This window comes from Carassius auratus, chromosome 10 (assembly GCF_003368295.1).
Source record: "Carassius auratus strain Wakin chromosome 10, ASM336829v1, whole genome shotgun sequence".
In the NCBI taxonomy this organism is placed as follows: domain Eukaryota; kingdom Metazoa; phylum Chordata; class Actinopteri; order Cypriniformes; family Cyprinidae; genus Carassius; species Carassius auratus.
The window spans coordinates 2,426,169-2,449,470 of NC_039252.1; the positions used below are offsets into that span (position 1 = coordinate 2,426,169).

A 23,302-nucleotide genomic window follows, 5' to 3' on the forward strand; every position below is an offset into this window, starting at 1 on the left:
CAGATTTCTACCTGCATTTTAAATTATGCATTATATTTTGTGTTTTCGAGTTACAGGGTTACAATCACTGATCTATATATGATCTATCTATCTATCTATCTATCTATCTATCTATATATATATATATATATATATATATATATATATATATATATATATATATATATATATATATATTATAGATCAGTTGTTTCAACATATAATGGATATTTTATATATTTGTATATTTTCTTACAATGTACTAACTGATCATCAATCACAGGTACAAGCTAACATCATAAATGTAGAATTATTCAATTATTATTAGCTAATTGAACGATTGCAAATAGCATTAACGTAATTTATGCGGTGTGTACTGCTAGGCATCTTTGTTTTCCTCTTTTTGTGTAATTATGTAATGAAAGTATGAGCCTTTTTATTGTTTGAGTTTTTTTTCTCAAAGTAGTGAGGATTGCGCGTTGCGCGGGAGAGCGGTGACGTCACGGCCCGGGGTTTCGCTCTCTGTGTGCGCGAGCGTGTCATGGCGGAGACCGGCTGCTGAAGGATTTACAGCTGAAAGTATGCCTGCTATCACACCTGTTTCCCGGCACATGGAATACAAAACACTGCCTAGCGTATAACCCCAAGGCACTCTTCACCGCGGGGGGGAACTCAGACACCCATCTCTCGGAATAAAGTCTAAGGAGTGTTTTAGTGGAGCTCCCGAGCGACAGCAGAAAGAGCCCCGAGCAGAGCAGCGCGGGACAGGCAGGTAATAACAGAGAAAACACCTTCAGTGTGGACCACGAGTGTGTGTACGAGACAGAGATGGCGGAGAACACGAGCCTGGCTGGGGCTTCATCAGTATATGTCTGTACACGGCTCGCGATGCTGTCTGCATTCACCAGTTTGAAGGGCTAATGAAAACAAACCGAGCGGCGGATCTACAGAAGCGCAGTGCGGCTCAACAACAGCGTGAAGACCAGACAGTTATCACTGAAAACAGCCCGAGTACAACCGAAACCTCCCATAATAAGACCAAACCCACAGGTTCATTGGCACAACTGTTAGTTATATGTGCTTAAGACGAGCCAGCTAAATGCAAAGCAGAATGTCCCATCAAAATTAAACTCAAACTGAGTGAGGATGCTCATTTAGCTTAGCATGCGAGGTACCTGGCTAAACCAATAAACAAGAATTTATACTGGGAGGATTCTATCGAAAAATTGTTTAGATGGTACTGTATTATTAATCTGATCTAAATTATGTCTTAGTGGACTCCAGTAACGTGACTGTGTTAGCCGAACAGCTAGTACGCGATTCTCTCCTAGCAGTAGCATGCTAGGCTAAGCTAGCTTGTCCTGCCACAACTGGGAGAGACTGATGAAAGATTTGAAGTGTAGCGCCAATCCTGCACTTCTAGTGCTGTGAACGAACAAAACATAGTCTCAAATCGTGGTTTAATGATGTGAAATATAAACTCCTTGATAACGGGTATTTGAAAAACACCCCCGAGGGTATTCCGCGCCTGTGCCCGAGCATGGCGCTGCTTCAGGCCGCCGCACAGCTCAGGACAGTCCGCTGCTTTTAGGCCTGATCCCTAGAGGCCCCTGCGGTCAACATCACACAGATTTTTCATTCATTAAACGATGCTAAATATGTTGATTTCCATAAGAGTTCTTTACGATTCAACTGTAGATTTTACGTAGAGACAAAACACGTGGTTTGCCGCTGAAGTCAATTTAGACTTTTTCTGTGTGTAGTTTTGAAGAGGGGAAGTAGAGAAGTAATCCTCTCGAAGATGCATTTACTGATATAGTGTACTCCAGCCACATGAGGACCACAAGTTTATTGAAGAATAAACTAATAATATACAATATGTACATAACCAGTAAAAAAAAACACACTGAACACGTATGCAATGCATTCCTGCTACTGTGTTTACAACGGCAAACAAAATGCAGACCTTAAATACTTTGTGTAAATTTTCTGAAAACCAGCTGTTAAATTGTTTCACCTGCTATGTTTGGTTAATTTCAGTTCCTCAGACGACTTTATGCTGTAGTCTAGAAATGAGAAAGAAATCAGTGATGTTTACTGGAAACATAAGATAAGTCTCCTTGATAAACACATTCCATGTGTCTGAGTTTCTGTTTTCTGTTTTTTATTTTAGGTGAGCTGCTGTGAAGTGGCACACACAGACTGCAAGGATCTCATCAGGGTCTAATCTGTAATATTTGATTGCGATGGATGGACGCAGTGAGGATGAAAGTGTCAGCAACAGCAGCGGAGAGTCCAGGTAACCAGAATACATTGGTTTCCATGTTAACAAATTGTAAAGTAATCATTTGTCTGAAATAAAAAATTGTGGCAGTTTACACATTTGCATAGATTATAATCAGATTCCATTTACTTTCCCGCCAGCATCTGGTGTTGACAGGGTGTTTGACAGCAGGCTTTTTACATCAGAGCATTGCTCAAGCTGTTACATGCTAGCAGAATAAACCTTACATGTGCTTTTTGTCATGTGGAATTGGATTGTATGGCAGACTAATGGCTACCTTTATCCATTCTTTCTGAGTCTGTTTCTCCTGTCATCCATGATTTCAATGTTTTGCCCAGTCCAGGTCATTATAGTGCTAAACATGTATACTACTGGAAAGTGCTATAGATTTAAATCATCAGTGAATAATGAAGCATGGATAACCTTATACTTTGCTTGTCCTCTCTCATGCACAGTGTGTGAAAGTGGGAAGAAACATGCAAGACGTGTGAAATGGTTTAGATAACTGCTTTCTTTAAGTTTTATTTCATTTAAATGTTCAAATGATGAAGAATTGACTCGTGGTACCTGTTTTTGTGTCTCAGTAATTCAGATGATGAGTCTGGGTCAGGATCGGGCTCGAGATCGAGTTCAAGCAGCAGCAGTTCTAGCAGTAGCCAATCAGGGAGCAGCGACTCAGGAAGCGGCTCGGATTCGGGAAGCCGGTCGGACTCGGACTCGGAGAAATCCAAGGAAAAGAATGATCAAGGCAACAAAATCGATGGAGCAGCGGTAAGCTTCAGAAATCTTTTGTGTAAAGTTGTCAGATGCAAGGTGTAGTGCTATAAAGTCTGCATGAAATCAGGATTGACCTTATTATTTCACATATAAAACAGTGGAAGTTTAAAGAAAGTGAATGATTCATGCTAATTAATGGGAAACACTAAGTAGGCACTTCACAGGGTTTCAGAACAGAGCCTTTGTTTCTAAGTGTTTGAAAACGTCCCTGTTGTTGTAATTCCTTGTAGTTTTGGAAGTCCAATCCCAGTATCCTGACAGTGCAAAGGACAGCCATGCTCAGGAAACAACAGCTTCAGCAGCAGCAGAGCTCCTCAAACACCGGCTCAGACGAGGTACTGCGTGATATTACTGCTGCACTGTCACAGGGAATATTAACTCCAGAAAATGATCATAGATTGAAGTGTTTGTTGTGCTCCTGCAGGACTCTTCCAGTAGTGATGAGTCGGATGATGAGTCGAAGAGCAGGAGTAAAGGGTGAGTGTGCATCTGTTAGGTGTGGGAAACACCCTCGCTCTGATCTGGTTAACATTGACCCTGGTGTTCTGTGTGTAGGTCTGGTTCTGACTCTGACTCGGGCTCGGGCTCTGGTTCAGGAAGTGGTTCGTCTGACTCGTCAGCTGAGGAGCAGGAGAACAGCGACGAGTCCGTGTCAGACTATGAGCCCAGTCACAAAGTCAAGAGCAGAAAACCTTCAAACAAGTACGGTTTTCACAGCAATCTTGATTTACCTATGCCATTTTATAGAGGATATTTTTTCACAAAAGTCCTCATTGTTTTGCGTTCTCTTTTTCTTTTTTTTAAATTAAACATTATATAAAAATTCGCCTTTTCTATTAATAAATGCATTCTATTGCATTTTTGCTGATTTTCACTCAATTTGGCACACAGACTCATTTAAACACCCTTCACATGTAGAATAAAATTCAGAGTGGCTGGACATTCAAATTTCTTAATACTACTGCTGAGTTTTGATTGGCTGCCCGCTGGTGGCTTTTTTGGATAAGTAAATATAGTGGAATTGGTTAGTCTCAAACCAAATTTGCATGTTTTGGTCTTGTTTTTTTCTTCCACATGTGCTTGGAGCCTAAAGGGGCCTTAAGAAATCTTAAAATGTCTTAAATTCAGATTTAATGGGTGTTACATTTTTGGTCACATTACCCATAAAATATTTTCAGCCTGACAACAGACCTGTTTTTTTCTTCCCCTGTTGTAGTTACAGCAGAATACAAGGCCAAACTACCCTCTTTGTTTCTTAAATATTTTCAATAATAATTACAATAAAGGTTGAGCTACAGCAAGCTGACCTCCTTCAAGCTGGTTTAAAATGTTTTTTTAAACGTACAAACGATACCCAGAGAAGCATCATAATGCGGGAATGATTCTTCTGATTATTACATTCAGTGTTATAGTTTCTGGTACCAAGATGGCGCTGTTGAGGCTCGCTGCCTGTCTCTCTGCGAGACTTAACAATTAAGCATAACAGCACACATCTCATCTCTCAGGGCAAATGCCAGGAATGGGAAAAATAACAAAGCTCCCAAGAAGAAGCCCTCCTGCTCCTCTTCCGATGACGAGGACGATTATAAAAAAGCTTTAGCGGGTCCTCGGCGGCAGGCCACGGTCAATGTGAGCTATAAAGAAGATGAGGAACTGAAGACCGATTCAGATGACCTGGTGGAGGTGTGCGGAGAGGACGTCCCACCGCCGGAGGAGGACGAGTTTGAGACACTGGAGAGAGTTATGGAAATGAGGATAGGCCGGAAAGGAGGTGAGAACAAAAAAATGAAGCTGTTCAATCTGTGTGACATGAATAAATCCACACAGCTTTCAATAGCTTCAGTCTGTGAGAACACATTCAGCTTGGGAGAAAAGTTTAGAGATCTGTATTAAAGTCTTGTCTTCTTTAACAGCAACCGGAAGCGAAACCACAGTGTATGCAGTGGAAGCAGATGGAGACCCCAACGCCAACTTTGACCCCAACAGACAGCCAGGAGATGTACAGTACTTGATGAAATGGAAGAACTGGTCCCACATTCACAACACCTGGGAGACGGAGGAGACGCTCAAACAACAGAACGCGAGGGGCATGAAGAAACTGGACAACTTCAAGAAAAAAGAGCAGGAGAAAAAGAAATGGTATGATACCTTTAATGTTACTTAAAGGGTTAGTTCACCCTCATGTTGTTCCAAACATGTAAGACCTCCTTTTATCTTCAGAACCCAGTTTAAGATATTTTAGATTTAGTCCGAGAGCTCTCAGTCCCTCCATTGAAACCTTTAGGTAATGTGTCTTAGATGCTGATTTGATTTAACACTGTCGCCGTAGGCTCAAATCTGCCTCGCCTGAGGATGTTGAATACTTCAACTGTCAGCAGGAACTCATGGATGACTTGCATTCACAATATCAGCTCGTAGAGAGGATCATCGGTAAGAGGACACTACCTCCTATTGACTTTGTTTTAATCCATTTGATATTTATTGACCTTTTCTGTCTTAATCTTGCAGGACATTCGAATCAGAAGTCTGCCGCAGGTTATCCAGATTACCTGTGTAAATGGCAGGGGCTGTCATACTCCGAGTGCAGCTGGGAAGACGGTGCTCTCATTGCCAGAAAGTTTCAAAAGTGCATTGATGACTACATGAGTCGGAATCAGTGCAAAACCATTCCCTCCAGAGACTGCAAGGTAACGGGAGTCAACACCGGTCATCTGAGCAAGTGACTCAAACCCCAATCACTGTACAACCAGTTAAATGTTGGATTTCCTGTAGGTTTTAAAACAGAGGCCACGGTTTGTACCCATGAAGAAGCAGCCTCACTACATTGGTGCAGATGGATTGGAGCTGCGGGACTATCAGCTGGAGGGTCTCAACTGGATGGCCCATTCTTGGTGCAAGTATGTCCGCTTGGTTTCTTCCTAATAGACATCACGCTGGTCTCATTGATGGATAGATTGCCACAGTCGTGAGTGATTTAATCAGTTTCTTCATCACTCATACTCTTTTGCTTTCCCAGAGGAAACAGTTGCATCCTGGCTGATGAGATGGGTCTGGGCAAAACCATCCAGACTATCAGCTTCCTCAATTACTTGTTCAATGAGCACCAGCTTTACGGGCCGTTCCTTCTGGTGGTGCCTCTGTCCACCCTCACATCCTGGCAGAGGGAGATCCAGCTCTGGGCTCCTCAGATCAATTTTGTGGTGTACCTGGGAGACATCAGAAGCAGAAACATGGTACGATTTAAAAATAAAATAAAAGGGTTGATTGAGCAGGTCATAGGTTTAACGCCGGTCTGTTTGTTGTTCAGATCCGGACACATGAATGGATGCATCCACAGACCAAACGACTGAAGTTCAACGTTCTGCTCACTACATATGAAATTCTGCTGAAGGATAAGGTACAGCTTGAGCCGAAAGCCAAATTCAAAAGGGCACCTATTGTGTCCCTTTTTATAAGATGTAATATAAGTGTCAGGTGTCCCCAGAATGTGTCTGTGGAGTTTCATTTTGAAAATGCCTATTTTGAGTGGAAGCAGAAACATGCTGTTTTTGTGCGTGTCTCTTTAAATGCAAATGAGTTGCTGCTCCCCGCCCCCTTTTCCAGATTAGGGCTGTGCCTTTAGAGCTCCTACCTCAGAAACTGCTAAAAACATCTGTTGGGTTTTGATTGTCGTGCTGAAATCATGCATTTAAAGCAATATTAATTTAAACTTTTGATAAGGTTTTCTCACATTTGACTGAGTCTGCAGACAGCTTGTTCTGAGACACTGCTTATGATTTATGAAAAAAAAAAAAAAGGAGCAGGTGGATTTGAATCATTATGGGGTGCACACTGCCAACACACATTTATGATCAAACAACATGTAAAAGAGAATTCTGCATAAAAGGTGCCCTTTATTGCATATGATATTAATATCTATCTAAAAGAGAGAAATGTGAATTTTATCAGAGCAGAGCTCATTATGTTTTCTCTTGCAGTCCTTTTTAGGAAATGTGAGCTGGGCGTTCATTGGTGTAGACGAGGCCCATCGGCTGAAGAACGACGACTCGCTCCTCTACAAGACTATGATTGAGTTCAAGTCCAACCACAGGCTCCTGATCACAGGCACACCCCTCCAGAACTCGCTCAAAGAGCTCTGGTCTCTGCTACACTTTATTATGCCTGACAAGTAGGTGTCCTCCTGTCACATCAGTTCAATACGTAGCCATAGACTTCACTGCAGCAGTGCTACTATATGCAAGCAAACTTTTTTTCATGTGGGTTTTTGGTAGCTCTTGTAACGTTTTGTGGTTTGTTTTAAGCGGTCAAGGCTGAGTACCATAGAGAGAAGAGTTAACCACATTCTCGTATGGGTGTGTTACAGTGTAATAGATGTCACTGATATAAACTGATATGTTGGTAGATTTCACTCGTGGGAGCTGTTTGAAGAGGAACATGGCAAAGGCAGAGACTCTGGCTACACCAGTCTCCACAAGGAGCTGGAGCCCTTCCTGCTGCGCCGAGTGAAGAAGGACGTGGAGAAATCTCTGCCTGCCAAGGTGGAGCAGATCCTCAGGGTGGAGATGAGCGCCATTCAGAAACAATACTACAAGTAAGACAGCTTTTAGAGTAAAGTGTTGAGTACAGGAGAGAGAGACTGCACAAACAAGCTTTTCCAAGACAGCATGGACTACGTTTACATGCTGTTAAAATTCGGGTTATGGTCGGGTTAAGGTCACTATTCGGGTTTCTGAAACATTCGGGATAACCCGTTTACATGCGTGAGCAGAGAGAGTTACTCCTGTATACATGGAATGTGTAATCAGTTGCCAATATCCCGATGTAAACGGCGACGCACGGTTAGCATCTGGACGTAAGACGCAATATGTGTCATTTCCGATTCTTCTTCCTGTATCCAAAGACTCAAAAGACCAAGATTCCTTGCGAATAGAACATGCGCAGAACACACATTTTGATGGGGATATGCCGAAACGCGTTTACATGAGCATATCCGGGTTTTTGCCGGTGTTTACATGGCCGTGCGCGACCGGGTTATTGCTAATATCCCGCTTTTGAACGGGTTATTGGCTGCATGTAAACATAGTCATGGAAGCACCATTTTACTCTATTAGATTAATTGGTCCTGTCACTCTAGATCCTAACAAATTGTTGTGTCTGAAGAAAATCCACCTTGGCTATATGTGACCCTGGAGCACAAAACCAGTGTGATTAATATTTATTCTGAAAATCTGGAATCTGAGGGTGCAAAAAAAAATCTAAATACTGAGAAAATCTCCTTTAAAGATGTCTTAGCAATGCATATAACCAATCAGAAATTAAGTTTTTATATATTTATGGTAGGAAATGTACAAAATGTATTCATGAAACATGATCTTTACTTAATATCCTAATGATTTTTGGCATAAAAGAAAAATTTATAATTTAGACCCATACAATGTTTTGTTTTGGCGATTGCTTAAAATACACCCCTGTGACTTCAGACTGGGTTTGTGCCCCAGGGTCACACATAATTCCCTCTTATATCCAATCTTTAAATTAAATGCCCATACATAAATCATCATTTTTTGTTAAGGTGGATATTGACGAGGAACTATAAAGCGCTGAGTAAAGGCACTAAAGGAAGCAGGTCGGGCTTCCTCAACATCATGATGGAGCTGAAGAAATGCTGTAACCACTGCTACCTCATTAAATCACCGGAGGAGGAGTTCTACAACAGACAAGAAGGACTGCAGGTGTGTGCTCACCCACAGGTGCAAACAACCAGTCAGCCCAAATTATAATAGCAACATGTGTAACTACGTGATTAGGTGCACTATTATGACAAAAATCATCATTTGCGTAATTCCCTTGAAATTGTAATTGCTATTAATAACGATTATCACAATTTACCTTGATGTTTATAAAATTGTTTGATGCAACTGTATGCATGTTTATATGAAAATAATCTAAAAACACTCTATAGAAAAGCACTAAATGTTTTTCAGTTAGTGTTAAACCTCAAATGGCAACTATGCATGAGACTGGTTTCTTCTTTTAAAAATATGAAAGGTATTATAATGTTATACTAAAATAATAGAAAAACCCTTAAGAAAAAAAACATATCTTAAGTTTGTATACGTTGTGTGTCATGTTGAAAAATAATTTCTTTAAAGGTCACAAATGGTTTGGATGGCATATGATTTACATGGAGAATGTGATTTATTTCTAAATATTTTGTCTGGCACCCAGTAGAGCACGAAATGTGAATTTTATTTGCGAATGGTTTAACAACATTGCTTCCCAATCCCCTAAAGAGACCGTTTGTGCTCCCATGAGAAACTTTTACAAATTTTAGATTCAATAAATGTATGCATTTAGCAGACGCTTTTATCCAAAGCGACTTACAGTGCATTCAGACTAACATTTTTATTTTATGTAATAGAAAACATTATCATGCTCATCAGTTGCCAGTTGTGCTCAGTGTTTCCTGCACACATACAAATGTTTTTTGTGCACTTGCGAAAATGCCACTTTAGGGCAAGGGAATGTAGGATGGTTTAAGTTAACCAAAACTATATATATATATTGTCTGCAGCACCTTATTCGCAGCAGCGGGAAGCTGATTCTTCTGGATAAACTGCTGGTTCGGCTGAAGGAGCGAGGGCACCGTGTGCTCATCTTCTCCCAGATGGTTCGGATGCTGGACATCCTGGCTGAGTACCTGAAGTACAGGCAGTTCTTATTCCAGGTGAGGACCGGACTCTCTCACTGGAGATAAACGCACTGTTTGTGTCTCAGGCGTGACTTACAGAGGTGTTTGTGTTCACAGAGACTGGACGGGTCCATCAAGGGTGAGATGAGGAAGCAGGCTTTAGATCATTTCAATGCAGAGGGCTCTGAGGTATGTGTGAAGTGACTGATTACGAAGGGTTAAAAGACTCGTTCTGGTGTCGATTGCATTATCATTGTAAAATAATAAAGTAGGCTTTTGGTTCACAATCTCTCAATGAAAGGAAACTAATTAAATGTATGTTCTCCAAATGTAAAGTGTAATTTTAGGAAAGTTTGTAGATTTGGAGAGAAAATAGAAAAGTGGAGGTTTGCCGTTGTGTCTTGCAGGATTTCTGCTTCCTGTTGTCCACGCGAGCAGGAGGTCTGGGCATTAACCTGGCCTCTGCAGATACTGTGGTCATTTTTGACTCGGACTGGAACCCTCAGAACGACCTGCAGGCCCAGGCCAGAGCGCACAGGATTGGGCAGAAGAAACAGGTGCGCATCCACTCCACACTTTACATGCAGTCATCAGCGTGTGTTACCTGACTGATATATCAGTCAACACATCTCAAACACATCTAGTGTGTGCTGGCTTCATTGATATTGATCAGAGCTGCACGTACTGTCTTTCGCTGTATCAGTACTGTACATGTTTCTGTAATCTTCTCTTTCAGGTGAATATATACCGTCTGGTGACGAAGGGCTCGGTTGAGGAGGATATTATCGAGAGAGCCAAGAAGAAAATGGTGTTGGACCACCTGGTGATTCAGAGGATGGACACCACGGGGAAGACGGTCCTGGACACGGGTGCTGCTCCTTCAAGGTAGAGCTAGCTTACTCGACAAACTTTGTTTATTGAAGAACATGCAAAAAACTGTGGAAGGTCTGGTATGTGTCTATGGTGTGTTCTTGTAAATGATGACGTGTGACTTCCTGCAGTTCCACTCCATTCAACAAGGAGGAGCTGTCCGCCATCCTGAAGTTCGGTGCTGAAGAGCTTTTCAAAGAGTCGGAGGGAGAGGAGCAGGAGCCTCAGGTGCGTGGGGGGAACACTAGGGCTGGGCGATTTTGCAAAAACATTTTCATATCGATTTTTCCTGTTTCCCCAAATATGGCCGTCGTGTTGCTTGTTGATTGATTGACTTGTTGGTTGGTTTGGCAGGAGATGGACATTGATGAAATCCTGAAGAGAGCAGAGACCCGAGAGAACGACCCCGGACCGTCGACTGTAGGAGAGGAGCTCCTCTCACAGTTTAAGGTTTACACTTTAAAACTTCAGCTTCCAGATGTGCTGGACCGTCTCGAGAGGCTGTCAGTCACAATTAAACAATGCCTGCTCCCTCCTGCAGGTGGCAAATTTCTCCATGATGGAGGAGGAGGAGATTGACATGGACACTGAGAGAGACAGTAAGAACTGGGATGACATTATCCCCGAGGAACAGCGGAGGAGACTCGAGGAAGAGGAGCGACAGAAAGAGCTAGCCGAGATCTATTTACTGCCCCGCATGAGGAAGTGTGCTAAACAGGTCGGCTGCTCATACAGCGCTTGTCAAAAGTTAAATATTAGCATAAAAAAAGATTTGTGGTCTGTGCATAATGTTTTGAATATATGAAACTAAACCAGACCAAAGCATATTGAGCGTCATGTCTTTCTTTATTTTGTGAGTGCAGATCAGCTTTAATGGAAACGAGGGCAGACGCAGCAGGAACAGACGATACCCTGCTTCAGACAGCGATTCGGGCTCCGACAGGAAGAGGCCCAAGAAACGAGGAAGACCTCGAACTATTCCAAGAGAGAACATCAAGGGTTTCACTGATGCGGAGATACGCAGGTAAAGCACATTCAACACTCGGGGTGTAGTGTTGGGAAAATCTAATAACAGTTCACTGTGAGATGTATCACTTAGCTTTTCTTCACACTAAATGTGTATATTCTAATTAAGATTCGTGCAATCTTGAATTATGACTAATGTTTACTCTGAAACTTTTTCCACACAGGTTTATTAAAAGTTACAAAAAGTTCGGTGGCCCTTTAGAGCGGTAGGTGGCTGTTTGTCCTCGCTTCGTATGAAAGCAGTTGCACGTTGTCCTCTGTCACTGATGTGACCGTGTGTGTTTCACAGGCTTGACGCTATCGCTCGAGACGCTGAGCTGGTGGATAAATCAGAGCATGATCTGCGGCGGCTGGCGGAGACCGTACATAACGGCTGTTTGAAGACGCTAAAGGAGAACCCCTGTGGACCCGAACGAACCTCAGGCAAGAGTCAAATAAAGATTTGTACTCCCTGGCAATTGGATGAATCCACTCTTATAGGAAGCATGTGTGATTGGACACCTTTACCGAGGCCTGTCTTGATTGTGTTCTGTGCTCGATCATATCAGGAGGCAGGCGAGGGAAGGTGAAAGGACCCACCTTCAGGATCTCAGGGGTCCAGGTCAATGCTAAGCTGGTGATCTCTCATGAGGAGGAGCTGGCCCCATTACACAAGGCCATCCCCGCTGACCCCGAGGAGAGGAAGAGGTATACTCACATGCACAAGAGCTCAGTGCTATCCATGCACCACTACTCTGATGTCGGCACAGTTTTGCTTTTGTTAGTGTCCGTCTCAAGTAGTTGTTTTAAAAGAGCATGCATTCTGTTTAATGTCATTTTATACTTTTCGCAAGAGCAGAAAAATGACATGACAATGTTTTTATTGTGTCTACCTGAATATTTTCAGGTATATAATCCCATGCCACTCAAAGGCAGCTCATTTTGACATCGAGTGGGGTAAAGAGGACGACTCCAGCCTGCTTATTGGCATTTATGAGTACGGTTATGGCAGCTGGGAGATGATCAAGATGGACCCAGACCTCAACCTCACACACAAGGTGCAGAAACACTTGGAGAAACTGGTGTTTGATTAGTGTGCCATTACACTGGGATGTCCTTGTATGCGTGATGTTTAAGTGCTAAATTGTTACAAAACGTGTTGCAGCTCCTTCCTGATGATCCTGACAAGAAGCCACAGGCCAAACAGTTGCAGACACGAGCCGACTACCTCATTAAATTACTGAGCAAAGACCTGGCCAAGAAGGAAGCACAGAAGCAGGCCGGCACAGTGAGTCACGCAGATTACACACTGCACAACAACACTCGGTTCACTTAAAGCAGACGTAAGCAGTAAACGGTGTGGTGTAAAGTGGCTAAATGATAACTTATAACAATAACAGGTGCTTTATTGATCATACAACACAATCACTGATGTTCCTTCGGCTCACAATCAGGCAAATTCACGCAAAAGAAGACCACGGGGCAAGAAGAATAAAGCTGTGAAGCCCAAGATGGATGAGGTGACGAACAGTCTGTCCTCTGCGCCGCCGTCAGATAAGAGCTCTGAAGAAGAGGATGAGAAAGAGGAAGAGGAACAGGTTTGTGCTGCTGTAATAGTGCAGGCGTACCGTGTGAGGGCTGAGGTCGCTGCTAAATTTAAGCTAATAACTTATCATTTCCACAGATACTGGAGAAAAGGTTGGGAAGCACTGTCCTTTGTCCAAAGCATTTAACATTCTTCTGTGTACGCTTCTCTCCCATGTAGACTCTCTGCAGTCTTTCTGTGGTCACTTTGTATTATGTTAGGAAGTGCTGAGAATGCAATTTCACAAGGTACATTGCCATTAAAAAAAAAAAAGTAGTTAAAGCCTTTATAGAGCGGTTTCCCAGGACCGTATGATGTGCACTAAAGTGGATGCGAGATGGAGATAAACATTGTCTCTGGCTGAAGTGTTTCTTGTGTTCTTCCAGGAAAGTCCTCCAGGGAAGCCGGCCAACAGAAGAGCACCGGTGAAGGAGGAGGAGGACGAGGACGAGGAGGAGGATGAAGAGTCTGATGAGGACGAGCCTGAGGATAAAGAGCCCGAAGAGGAGGACTTCATGGAGAAAGTGGTCAAAAAAGAGATTAAGAAGGAGAAGAAAGAGGAGGGTCGAGACAGCAAAGAGAGGGAACTGAAGGAGGAGATGAAGTCGGAGCCTGAAGAAGAGGAGACTCCAGCAGAGAAGGTCACAATGATCATAATCACACAGCTCTTGACTATGGCCTTGTTTTGAAACCTAATGAGCTGCCTACCTAGAAAGGGTTTTTAGAAATCAAAGGCACATTATGAGTCAAGCCTGCAACTGATTAGCCGATTTTCATCTAGTAGTTTATTTATTGATGGTCCACTTTAGCATGCTCTCCATCTCACTCATTCAAACAAGCACACTCTCAATCTCTCACTCACTGTTTTGCTTATTTATCGTATCTCTGGGGATATGCTGGTATCAAATTTTCATCTTGTGATTAATTGCTAATGCTTTTATCACTGTAAACTGTATTATCATGGTATTGAAATTTGGTCATAATACAGTATAACAGGTTAAATAATTTTTTTCTTATAACGAAAATAACTGAACTTTATAATAAAGCAATACAGAAAAATAAATAAAGTTTTACATATACACGTGCAAATGAACTATAAAGACCCATAGGTATCTCTTTACAATAAGACCTCATTAGTTAACCATTAACATTCACGATGAGCAATAGCTACATTTGATACAGAGGTTATTAATCTTTGTTAAAAAATAGTCTTCGTTCATGTTAGCTCATTAAATAATACGTGTTATTAATTATTGGAAAACCTGAGATTAATGAATGTTCAGAAGAGTGTTTCATTGGCAGTTTATGTTAACTAATGAATTAACTAATGATGCACTAATGTAAAGTGAGAATGAACAAAAAAAAATCAAAACACTTTCAAACAATATCTAGGGCATGTTGTAGTCCAGATTAAAATGTAAAGTTTGAAAGTAAACAGCTTAAGTCTAAATATTTCATTATTTGGAGCTGTGATGAACACTATAGCAAATCCACAAATCTGACTGGCTGTTTAAAATTATTAAAATATGTTTAAATATGGCCTTCAGTAGCCACAAGCCAAAGACTGCAGATAGGCTGTTCTAGGCAACTCGCTAGGTTTGAAGACGTTCTAGTGTAATTTTTGCGTTTGTATTGAAACATACTGTGGATATAACACTTGCATGAGTTGCTATCCTAAAGCCGTTGACTGTGTTCTCAGGCTGTAGAGGTGAAAGCAGAAGTTCGGGAGAAGGCGGCTGATAGCCCTGTGCACACGCCCACCGGAGGAGATGCACTTCCCCTGTCTGACGAGTCTGAAGAACTGGACCAGAAGACCTTCAGCGTGGTGAGTCTGATCTCAGCCTGAAGCCTTATTTACAGGTTGTTGAGACCTCGAATAGATCAAGTGAGTGGCTCTGGTGAGGAGATGACATGGATTTATTTATTATTTCAATATGTTACTTGTGGTAAATTTATAATGTTAAAGAAGGCTTTGGTGCAAAAAAAAAGAAAAATTTATTTTCAACCCTCATTCTGACCCTCTCTAAAATGACCTGTTTTAAGGGGCGTGTCCTTTAAGGCTTGTCGGGAATCGGCCACTGTTGTGATTGGCTAACGTTACTGCATAAGAAACCACATCAACGCCCTAGATATTGCATGTGAATTGGGGGCGATACGGCAGTTTGGCATTGAGTTTTCCCTCTTCTTCACTTTCCCATGCTTTTCAATAGCTTAAAAGTGCTGTGCGCATTTTATTTCACTTTTCAAATTAGCAACAATTCAGCATCAATTACAACAAAATACAATGTTAGGATATATAACTTTTATGAACAACATGAATAAAAATACACCATGCTATATGCCTAGTATAAAATAACAAAAACTTTGCTTTTGGCACCACATTCAGTGTAATCAAGTGTCAGCTGTAAGTGACGAATAGTCTTCTTCTCACGACAGGCCCCGCCCACTGGCATTGAGTCAATGTCTTGCACTGGAATTGGTATTTATGCAAATGTTTGTGGCCTTAAATGCCAAGGCAAATTTGATTTAAATGGACTCCATTTTTGGAGGGAAATTAAATTTTGTTGGCCTGAGTATTCAGATCACTAGGTTTGGTACAGAGCTGATGTCTCATTCTCTAAATGACATTTAAGTGAGGTGTTTGCACTGGAGTGACCCGTCTGTGTCTTGTGTTTGTCAGTGTAAGGAGCGCATGCGTCCGGTGAAGGCAGCACTCAAGCAGCTGGATCGTCCGGAGAAGGGTCTGTCCGAGCGCGAGCAGCTGGAGCACACACGCCAATGCCTGATCAAGATAGGAGATCACATCACCGAGTGTCTGAGAGAATACACCAACCCCGAGCTGATCAAACAGTGGAGGAAGTACGGCCGTCTTATCACAAACCTAGAACCGCAAGATATAAATGAAGGTTAATATTGAGTTTAATCTGTTTATTTCCAAATTCCAGAAATCTGTGGATATTTGTTTCCAAATTCACTGAATTTGATGCAAGGAAACTGCATAAACTCTATAAACACGCCATCAAGAAAAGACAAGAAAACGCTCAGGTATGGACACTGTTCTCAGAGATTCTGTGTTTTGGTAGTGATACTTTGAAATGTTTTTGCTGAGTATCTGTTGCTTTATTAAGTTATTTATATCTTTATCTTTGGATCATTATAATTGAGGTTTGTGATGTTTCATTTCAGGCAATGGAGCAGAACACTAGCTCTGTAAATACACCAAGCTTTAAACATGCAGGTATGTCTGCTCTCTGTTTTGTGTCGATTGATGATTAACATTCATGCATATAGCACGTGTAACCCTGGCCCAAAAAACCAGTCATAAGGGCCCATTTTTGGTATGGCTTTCCATCGATTTATGGTTTATTAGGATCAGACAATATTTGGCCGAGATACAACTATTTGAAAATCTGAGGGTGCAAAAAAATCTACCAATTTAGAAAATTGCCTTTAAAGTTGTCCGAATGAAGTTCTTAGCAATGCATATTACTAATTAAAAATAAAGTTTTTATATATCTATGACTGCTTTTGTGCTCCAGGGTCACTGCCGCAGCTTTAATGGTGTATGCATCATGCCACACTTCTGCTCGTCTGTGTAACACTGAATGCTGTTGTTTGTGCAGATGTTGAGCGGATCAAGGAGTCGCAGCAGGACGACAGCAGCAGAGACAGCTACAGCTCTGACAGACATCACTCATCTCGCTACCATGAGCACAGTAAAGATCGGCACGCTGGAGACCCGTACCGAAAGAGCTCCGACCCCAGGAAGAGACCCTACTCCTCCTTCAGCAACGGCAAAGACCACCGAGAGAGAGAGCGAGAGCCGTTCAGAGAGAGAGGAGAGCGACAGGACAGCAGGTGCTTTTCGGTTTACTCTGAAAATGGTTCACAATAGCAGCGTTCACATACACCGTCACTGGTACAAATGCAGCTTTCATAGTGTTTTTGAATGGGGTGATTTGCATGAAGCGCATGACATGCAGAGAAACAGGATATCATGGCCGATCTTGATCGGTGCACTCCTATACTCTATTTGAAGCTGTGCACGAAAGTGAGTGGTCGACACATGCGCTCTAGAAAGCTTCCCCGTTAGGGCAGAACTGATAACAATTGTTGTTGAACTCTTAAACCAAAGCTGAGCTGTCTCATACCCTCTCGCTCACAAGCGCTTGTCAGTGTGAGCGTCCGTTGTTGCCTTCTCCGCCTAATTGTTGTCGTCCGACTCTTTTAGTTTCATTTTCTACTGTTAAACGGCGGCCCGGGACAGTGTTGCCACCATGTGGGAAAATTGATTACTGCAAAATAACTTAAAATAAAAGTACAGTCAGGTGGTGTGTGTAAAGTATCCATGTACTGGTCTGATGCTGTAATTTGCATCGTGCACACTGTACGGTGTCCCTCGTGTACATGTAAAACGTGAAATATACTTAGGGCTTTAGAGGAAAATTTGTGCAAGACTGAAGGGTGTTGCAAAGTTACTACAGTGTTATTTGATTTTCTTTATAGGGCTGTAAATTTTATTTTTTTATTTTTTTAAATAGAAATCCAAAACATTGCATCTGAATTGTATGTGTGCGTCAGGTTTCCTTATCAGTGCTGCACGAGAAAGCAATGATGATGGAAATGTTTAGAAATCCATGTGAAATTATAAGTTCAACTTTTTAAAAAAACATGTCTTGAGACTTTAGGCAGTTTTTCTGCGTCCAGCTGCATCAAAGTACTTTGTGATTGGTTTTCGGTTCTTTCTGTTAAGCTATACATACACGATGCTTGTTTGTTTCAAATTGTTTAATCAACTTTATTTTAAACGTTTCGGACATTTTTTCAAAGATAGGCATGTTATTTTGTTGCTTTGAAGAAACGTGCATTAGTAATGTTCGATGTGGCCTCAGAAGAGAAACCAAAAGCGCCGAAATAATGCCTTTTTACATTTGAATGTAATTTGGATATTGATAATATTTTAGTTTTTCAGCCATTTTGACAGCGACAAGTATTATTTTTGAATATCAGGTTGTTTGAGGAGTTCGAGGTCATCATGATGTTTGTCTGATTCTGCAGATACTACAGCGACAGCAAGCACAGGAAGCTGGACGAGCACCGCTCCGGCAGAGAGCACCGATCCGAGAGCAACTCCAAGGACAGGACGCACTCGGAGCACCGCTCTGCCTCCGACTACACACATCACAAATCATCCCGGGACTACCGCTACCACTCGGACTGGCAGATGGAGCACCGGCCGCGCTCTCCGCTGGGCCACCGCTCGCCCTTCGAGTACTCGTCTGACCACAGAAGCACACCCGAACAGGTCTGGAGCGGCCGCAAGACATAACCCTCTGGGCTGGGCTCTGATTAGCCATAGACACACCACACACAGGAGATGCCTTAGGGGACTGCTGGCCGCTGCTCTGGGGCTCCGCGAGTGCCACCCTTTCCTACTCACCTTACAGGAAACACAGATCACATATTTTTGTATTTAAGAGTTCGCTGCATTCTTTCGTAGCTGCTGCAGAGTAATTTTTTTTAATTATTATTTTTATAAATTGACTACTTTTCCTCGGTTTATTTTGGTTTCCTTTTTTACTTGGAAACAGATGAATCCATGTTTCACTGTCCGTGCGACACTGGATCCGGACACACAGCCGACGCAGCTTATTTAAGTGATGAGTGAAAGGATGGTACAAACGTGTGTGGTCTCGATCCGCTTGAGGACCTGAGGGGTCTCTGTTCTGAAGGACTGGGGTTCACCTTCCAAAGTACCTCGTTTACAGTGTTTTGTGACCATGTTGCCAATTTCTATCTGTAATTTTTCTTTCCACCATGCTTGAATTATTTAAATCTGTCTCGGCTGTAAAATAATCTGGGCTATTTTTTAGCGCGCATCAGATAATGTCACTTTTTCACATTGTACTACTGTAAATTATTGTATAAAGTAAATCAAATGGGCTTTTCTCAGGCTGGTATTTTTTTAACTATTTCCCCATCAACTCAGGCTATTTTCTCTTTTCCTTGGTTGTTTTGACGTTTCTTGATCTCAGTAGTTTTGAATCATGATATGGGGTAATTATTCCAGGTGTATTCGTTCTGTAGGATCGTTTGGTTTGTTGATCTCTTCTTTGTAAGTGAATTGGGCTCGCTTTATAACAGCATCATGTCAAAAAATAACTTGTGTAACAAAAAAAGGGTTGATCGTAGCTAGAGGCACTTATGAGCTCTCCTTAGAACATTTCCATGATAATCTTTCCTCTTGTTTTCTATAAATGTTGGCAATAATGTAATATTTTCTATGCAGCCCGAGTGTTTTTCTGATGACTGGCCCGAGTAAGTCAGAATGCTGTTACAGGACATACTGATGTATATAGATGATCTTCTATATTTCAGATCCAAATTTACACTGAAGATGCATGGATTTTTAAAGTAATTGTTTTATAGAATTGTTTATGAAGTCATTAAACTCGAATCACTGTTTCCACATGTAATCCAGCTTTAAAGTAATTTAGTGTGCTTTTCATGCAGTCATTTTCTAAATGGATTTACGATTGGGAAGCATTTGATGCTGAGGTGAGTTGCTGTTTGTCTCTGCAAATGAATGCAAACTTTCCAAAACTGGTTCCTTTTTTGGGTAAACTTTGCAAACTGTTAGTTGTTGTTGCTTCTTTGAATATGATAGAAACATTAAGTGGAACAAACGGATGCATAGCATCATTTACCATTTAAAGTATGCATGTCAACTACAACTTAACATTTCCATCTGCATGTTCTCATGCTGCACAAAGAACTCTTTTTAGACTCCCATTGCATTTCTTGTGTGGTTTCGGAAACGGGCAGAAGTAAAAACATGACGCTGATGACACATTACTGCACCACAGCATGCGCTCACTAGATGACTGTAACAGAGCGAGGAGGGAAGTGATGAGACGTCAAGCCTGTGTCTTCCAATCGTTTAATAGTTGATGTCAAATGCATGGTTCCTATGCTTACAGTTTCACTGATGTTATCAGGAGAGACATTTCTACAAACACAAATAAATAGATCTCAGAATGCATATGTTAAAGTACCTCAAGATGCAAGATAAAATAGTTCATGACCTCATAATACAAGGCAAGGGTAATGATGTGTATAGCAAAGAGAAGGTAGTTTACTGAGACTGAAGCATTGCGCTGGATATCTTGTAACGTGATTATGTCTTACCACTTAAACACAACTACTGGCTGTCTGATGAAGAATAACATGGCTGCCACAGGGTCAAAGACAGGCAAAGGAGTAACATAACAGCCAACTTCTGGTTGTTTGAAAAAAATAAAAGAGGCATAGAAAGGCAACATTTATTCAGGCAAGAGTCATCCTGGAGGACAGGAGGCAGGTGATATAGCGGTGGCTTCTAGGAGGACTTTTTCTCCTCAAATATAAGGTTGGCAGTGGCTTTCTTGGCTGCAAGACAAAACAAAAGACTGGATTATCAACAGTTCATAACTGCTTTAGTTAGTTCGGTCTTATAACATGCTTGAAGAAACCTCATCGGTTTTATTTCTCCGATCAGAAACAAACTGCATCTGGTTTTCACCTTCGTCTTTAAACTTGTCTGCCGCCTCAGATGCTTTATCTGTGAGGTCTTTGACCACATCGTCGATCTTGGCTTCGTTCTTTAAGAAGAAGGGCCGGATGATCCTTGTGTAGATCAGAACAGAGCCGTTTGATGGAGTGGGAGCCATGCACCAAACCAAGAAAACACACTAGCAAAGGGAAAAAAAACATATGGTCTGATCCATATTACAAACCTCAAACACGAAGCATTAATGACAGTACTTTACATTACAACAGTCTCCATTCACACAGCTGTTTCTTGAGCGCTTCAAGCACACGGTGCACTAAACTCAACATGTTAGGACTGCAAATACCAGTCAAAATCAGTGTGGTCATGACTAGCCCAAATATCTGTATCAGAAGATGCCTCCTTTAAATAGCTATAACTTCTGAAAGCTTATTTTCACAAAATGTAGTACATCTATCTCAATCTAAACACACACAACCAATTTCAATAGGTTATTAAAGTCAATAACGATCAGAAACATGTTCATCTTTCTACTGTATAATACCTTTCCCAGGAAGTAGAAGGGGAACCAGGAGAGGAAGATGTCAGCGAAGAACTCGGCGACGCTGAACACGCCGTACACCACCCAGTAGGTCAGCCATTTAGTGTCGTCCTCTTTGGTCGCGCTCTCAATGGCTTTGATTCTGCAAACACATGATGAGACTGATATGACGCTGTCTGACTGTTCATCGGACCATTACATAACTGCTTGTCTTGTGAGAAGAACAGGGACACTCATTTTATATACGTAACATATAACCTTGCATTTGTGTTTTGTAGCATATTTGATACATCATATATGGCTTTCATGGCACATATGGAGCTTAGAAAGAGACAACAAGGTCCAAACTGAGCAAATATGCAGTTTGGAACAGATGTTGTCCTTTAAATGGCCCAAAAAGGAAGATGAAATGCTGACAGTTTTAATGCAAATCCATGGAAATGTGTAAACACTATAATAGTCTGTTTACAGTAAATGATATAAACGTCAGTATTTATAAATCTCTATTTTATTGTGGGGGCCAAACATATTCAGTGCAATGCTATCGGGATTGAGAAATTAGACAAATAATCATACCTCAATCATTATTTGATTGAATGACTTTTCTTAAAAACTAAAAATTGAAAAATAGTTGCCTAAAATAGTAGTAAATTATCATCTTTGAATTTTTAGTAATAATATGAGAGTTATTCTTACATTTTATAACAATCAGTCAACATTTGAAAGCATAAAAGCAGGTGAAGACTAGCTGAATGTGGACGTTTGGACGGTTAAACAGGTTTTTTAGGTTCTGATCATGTTGATAATATAGAGGCCTCAGACAGAAATGCATGCGTCACATAAGACAGAGCAGGCTTTATGGGGTTAATTTGGTGTGTGATGCCTTTCCATCTTTTACCCTGAACTACCTTGTATTGGATGCTTACTTAAAAATATTTTATTTAATCTCATAATAACATAAAGACGCATTTGCACATCACATTAATAATAACCTCATTAACATTGCAAACTAAAATGAGCTTGCATAAACTGCAGATCCTTTATGTATTCTTTAACATTATTTTTGTGCTTTTATTTTGTAATAGACAATGGCTTCTGCCTACTTGTGCTCACTAAGATTTGTCTCGCTAACTACTGTTAAAGCTTTGTTACAAATATGAATTTTCATATAAATGTCACATATTCACTTCCATTTTCCAAGTGATGCTTAAGACCAGGCCCTGAATCCCGAGCGCTTGTATGCGCAACCTCAAGGCAATACTACTTACTCATGATAACTGTTATGAGACAGTGCATTATGACATATTACAACTGTAATAAGATATTCCACATAAAACACTAACAATAACCATATGAACAACAAAACACGTTTCGAAAGAACTGAATGTATTGTAGAGCGTGCACTTCCTGCTGCGCGCTACTGCTGCGATGACGTAATTAACTGCAGCGTGATGCCAACATGGAAAATAAAGATCGAGCACAGCTCCAACTCACGATATGTATGCAGGATAGACGAATCCGATGAGGTTACAAAGCAGAGAAGCGCCGTATCCGATCACCAGATAGACTGCGATGAGCAGGATGACAGCTGCGAGACAGAAGACACATGTCAGATTTGTCCGCGAAGACAGATGCGTTTTGACCCTAGCGGCCTTCCATAGCACTGTGATATCAGAAACGTGTTCTTGCTAAAAAGGCTTTAAAAGTGCGACATGACAGTACACGTGTTCCTGGTGATGAGAGCTTCTTCAACACTCACCGCACGCGATGTAGGATCGGTTGACTCCGGTCCGTGCCTCAATCTTCGCCAGCATGTCCGTCAGCAGGTTCTTCTCGTGAAGGAACCTGTCGAAGCGCTCTTTTAGCCCGTGCGCCATGATTTGTCTGGATTGGGGATGGATTTATTTCGATATGAAATCAAACTGATGACCAGCAGCTCTCCCCAGCTCAGTGCACGTTGACACGCTGAGGCTGTGACGTCACGAGACGTGACCACTTCCTCTACCACACCCTTCGTAGCA

The 23,302-nt window shown here is 41.6% G+C and overlaps 2 protein-coding genes across 4 annotated transcripts; one reads left to right on the forward strand and one right to left on the reverse strand.

Annotated features, from left to right (window-relative positions):
* Positions 1-480: 480 nt before the first annotated feature.
* LOC113109538 (chromodomain-helicase-DNA-binding protein 1-like) lies at positions 481-19,667 on the forward strand. Of its 3 annotated transcripts, XM_026273134.1 has the most exons (37): positions 482-751; positions 2,153-2,278; positions 2,848-3,034; positions 3,271-3,375; positions 3,465-3,517; positions 3,596-3,742; positions 4,546-4,811; positions 4,954-5,179; positions 5,370-5,470; positions 5,549-5,727; positions 5,813-5,937; positions 6,057-6,273; positions 6,348-6,437; positions 7,018-7,208; positions 7,443-7,631; positions 8,613-8,772; positions 9,615-9,767; positions 9,849-9,920; positions 10,139-10,288; positions 10,468-10,616; positions 10,733-10,829; positions 10,956-11,051; positions 11,143-11,319; positions 11,465-11,625; positions 11,792-11,833; positions 11,917-12,050; positions 12,176-12,314; positions 12,514-12,664; positions 12,772-12,894; positions 13,061-13,204; positions 13,578-13,832; positions 14,891-15,016; positions 15,872-16,050; positions 16,137-16,236; positions 16,378-16,429; positions 16,815-17,049; positions 18,250-19,667. In XM_026273134.1, the coding sequence occupies exons 2-37, from the start codon at positions 2,226-2,228 to the stop codon at positions 18,518-18,520; spliced, it is 5,295 nt and encodes a 1,764-aa protein (XP_026128919.1). In that variant the 5' UTR covers positions 482-751; positions 2,153-2,225; the 3' UTR covers positions 18,521-19,667. The 3 variants fall into 3 exon arrangements, with proteins under 3 accessions (XP_026128916.1, XP_026128917.1, XP_026128919.1); XM_026273131.1 differs by having other exon boundaries at positions 481-751; positions 5,370-5,727; XM_026273132.1 differs by having other exon boundaries at positions 481-747; positions 5,370-5,727.
* Positions 19,668-20,114: 447 nt separating this feature from the next.
* On the reverse strand, positions 20,115-23,287 carry LOC113109540 (receptor expression-enhancing protein 5). Its single transcript, XM_026273136.1, has 5 exons — positions 23,041-23,287; positions 22,776-22,869; positions 21,285-21,423; positions 20,753-20,921; positions 20,115-20,619 (listed from the first exon to the last, which is right to left on the reverse strand). Exons 1-5 carry the CDS (start codon positions 23,156-23,158, stop codon positions 20,570-20,572), a joined length of 570 nt encoding a protein of 189 aa, XP_026128921.1. The 5' UTR covers positions 23,159-23,287; the 3' UTR covers positions 20,115-20,569.
* Between the last annotated feature and the right edge of the window lie 15 nt (positions 23,288-23,302).

Excerpts from the sequence above, each read along its gene's own strand:
- LOC113109538 (XM_026273131.1), top strand. The coding sequence starts at position 2,226 with ATGGATGGACGCAGTGAGGATGAAAGTGTCAGCAACAGCAGCGGAGAG. Across the intron at positions 6,438-7,017 it reads AAATTCTGCTGAAGGATAAG|TCCTTTTTAGGAAATGTGAG; the intron begins GTACAGCTTGAG and ends TTTCTCTTGCAG. Across the intron at positions 11,320-11,464 it reads TGAGGAAGTGTGCTAAACAG|ATCAGCTTTAATGGAAACGA; the intron begins GTCGGCTGCTCA and ends TTGTGAGTGCAG.
- LOC113109540 (XM_026273136.1), bottom strand. The coding sequence starts at position 23,158 with ATGGCGCACGGGCTAAAAGAGCGCTTCGACAGGTTCCTTCACGAGAAG. Across the intron at positions 20,922-21,284 it reads CCTTCTACTTCCTGGGAAAG|TGTGTTTTCTTGGTTTGGTG; the intron begins GTATTATACAGT and ends TCCCTTTGCTAG. Across the intron at positions 20,620-20,752 it reads AGACAAGTTTAAAGACGAAG|CCAAGAAAGCCACTGCCAAC; the intron begins GTGAAAACCAGA and ends TTTGTCTTGCAG.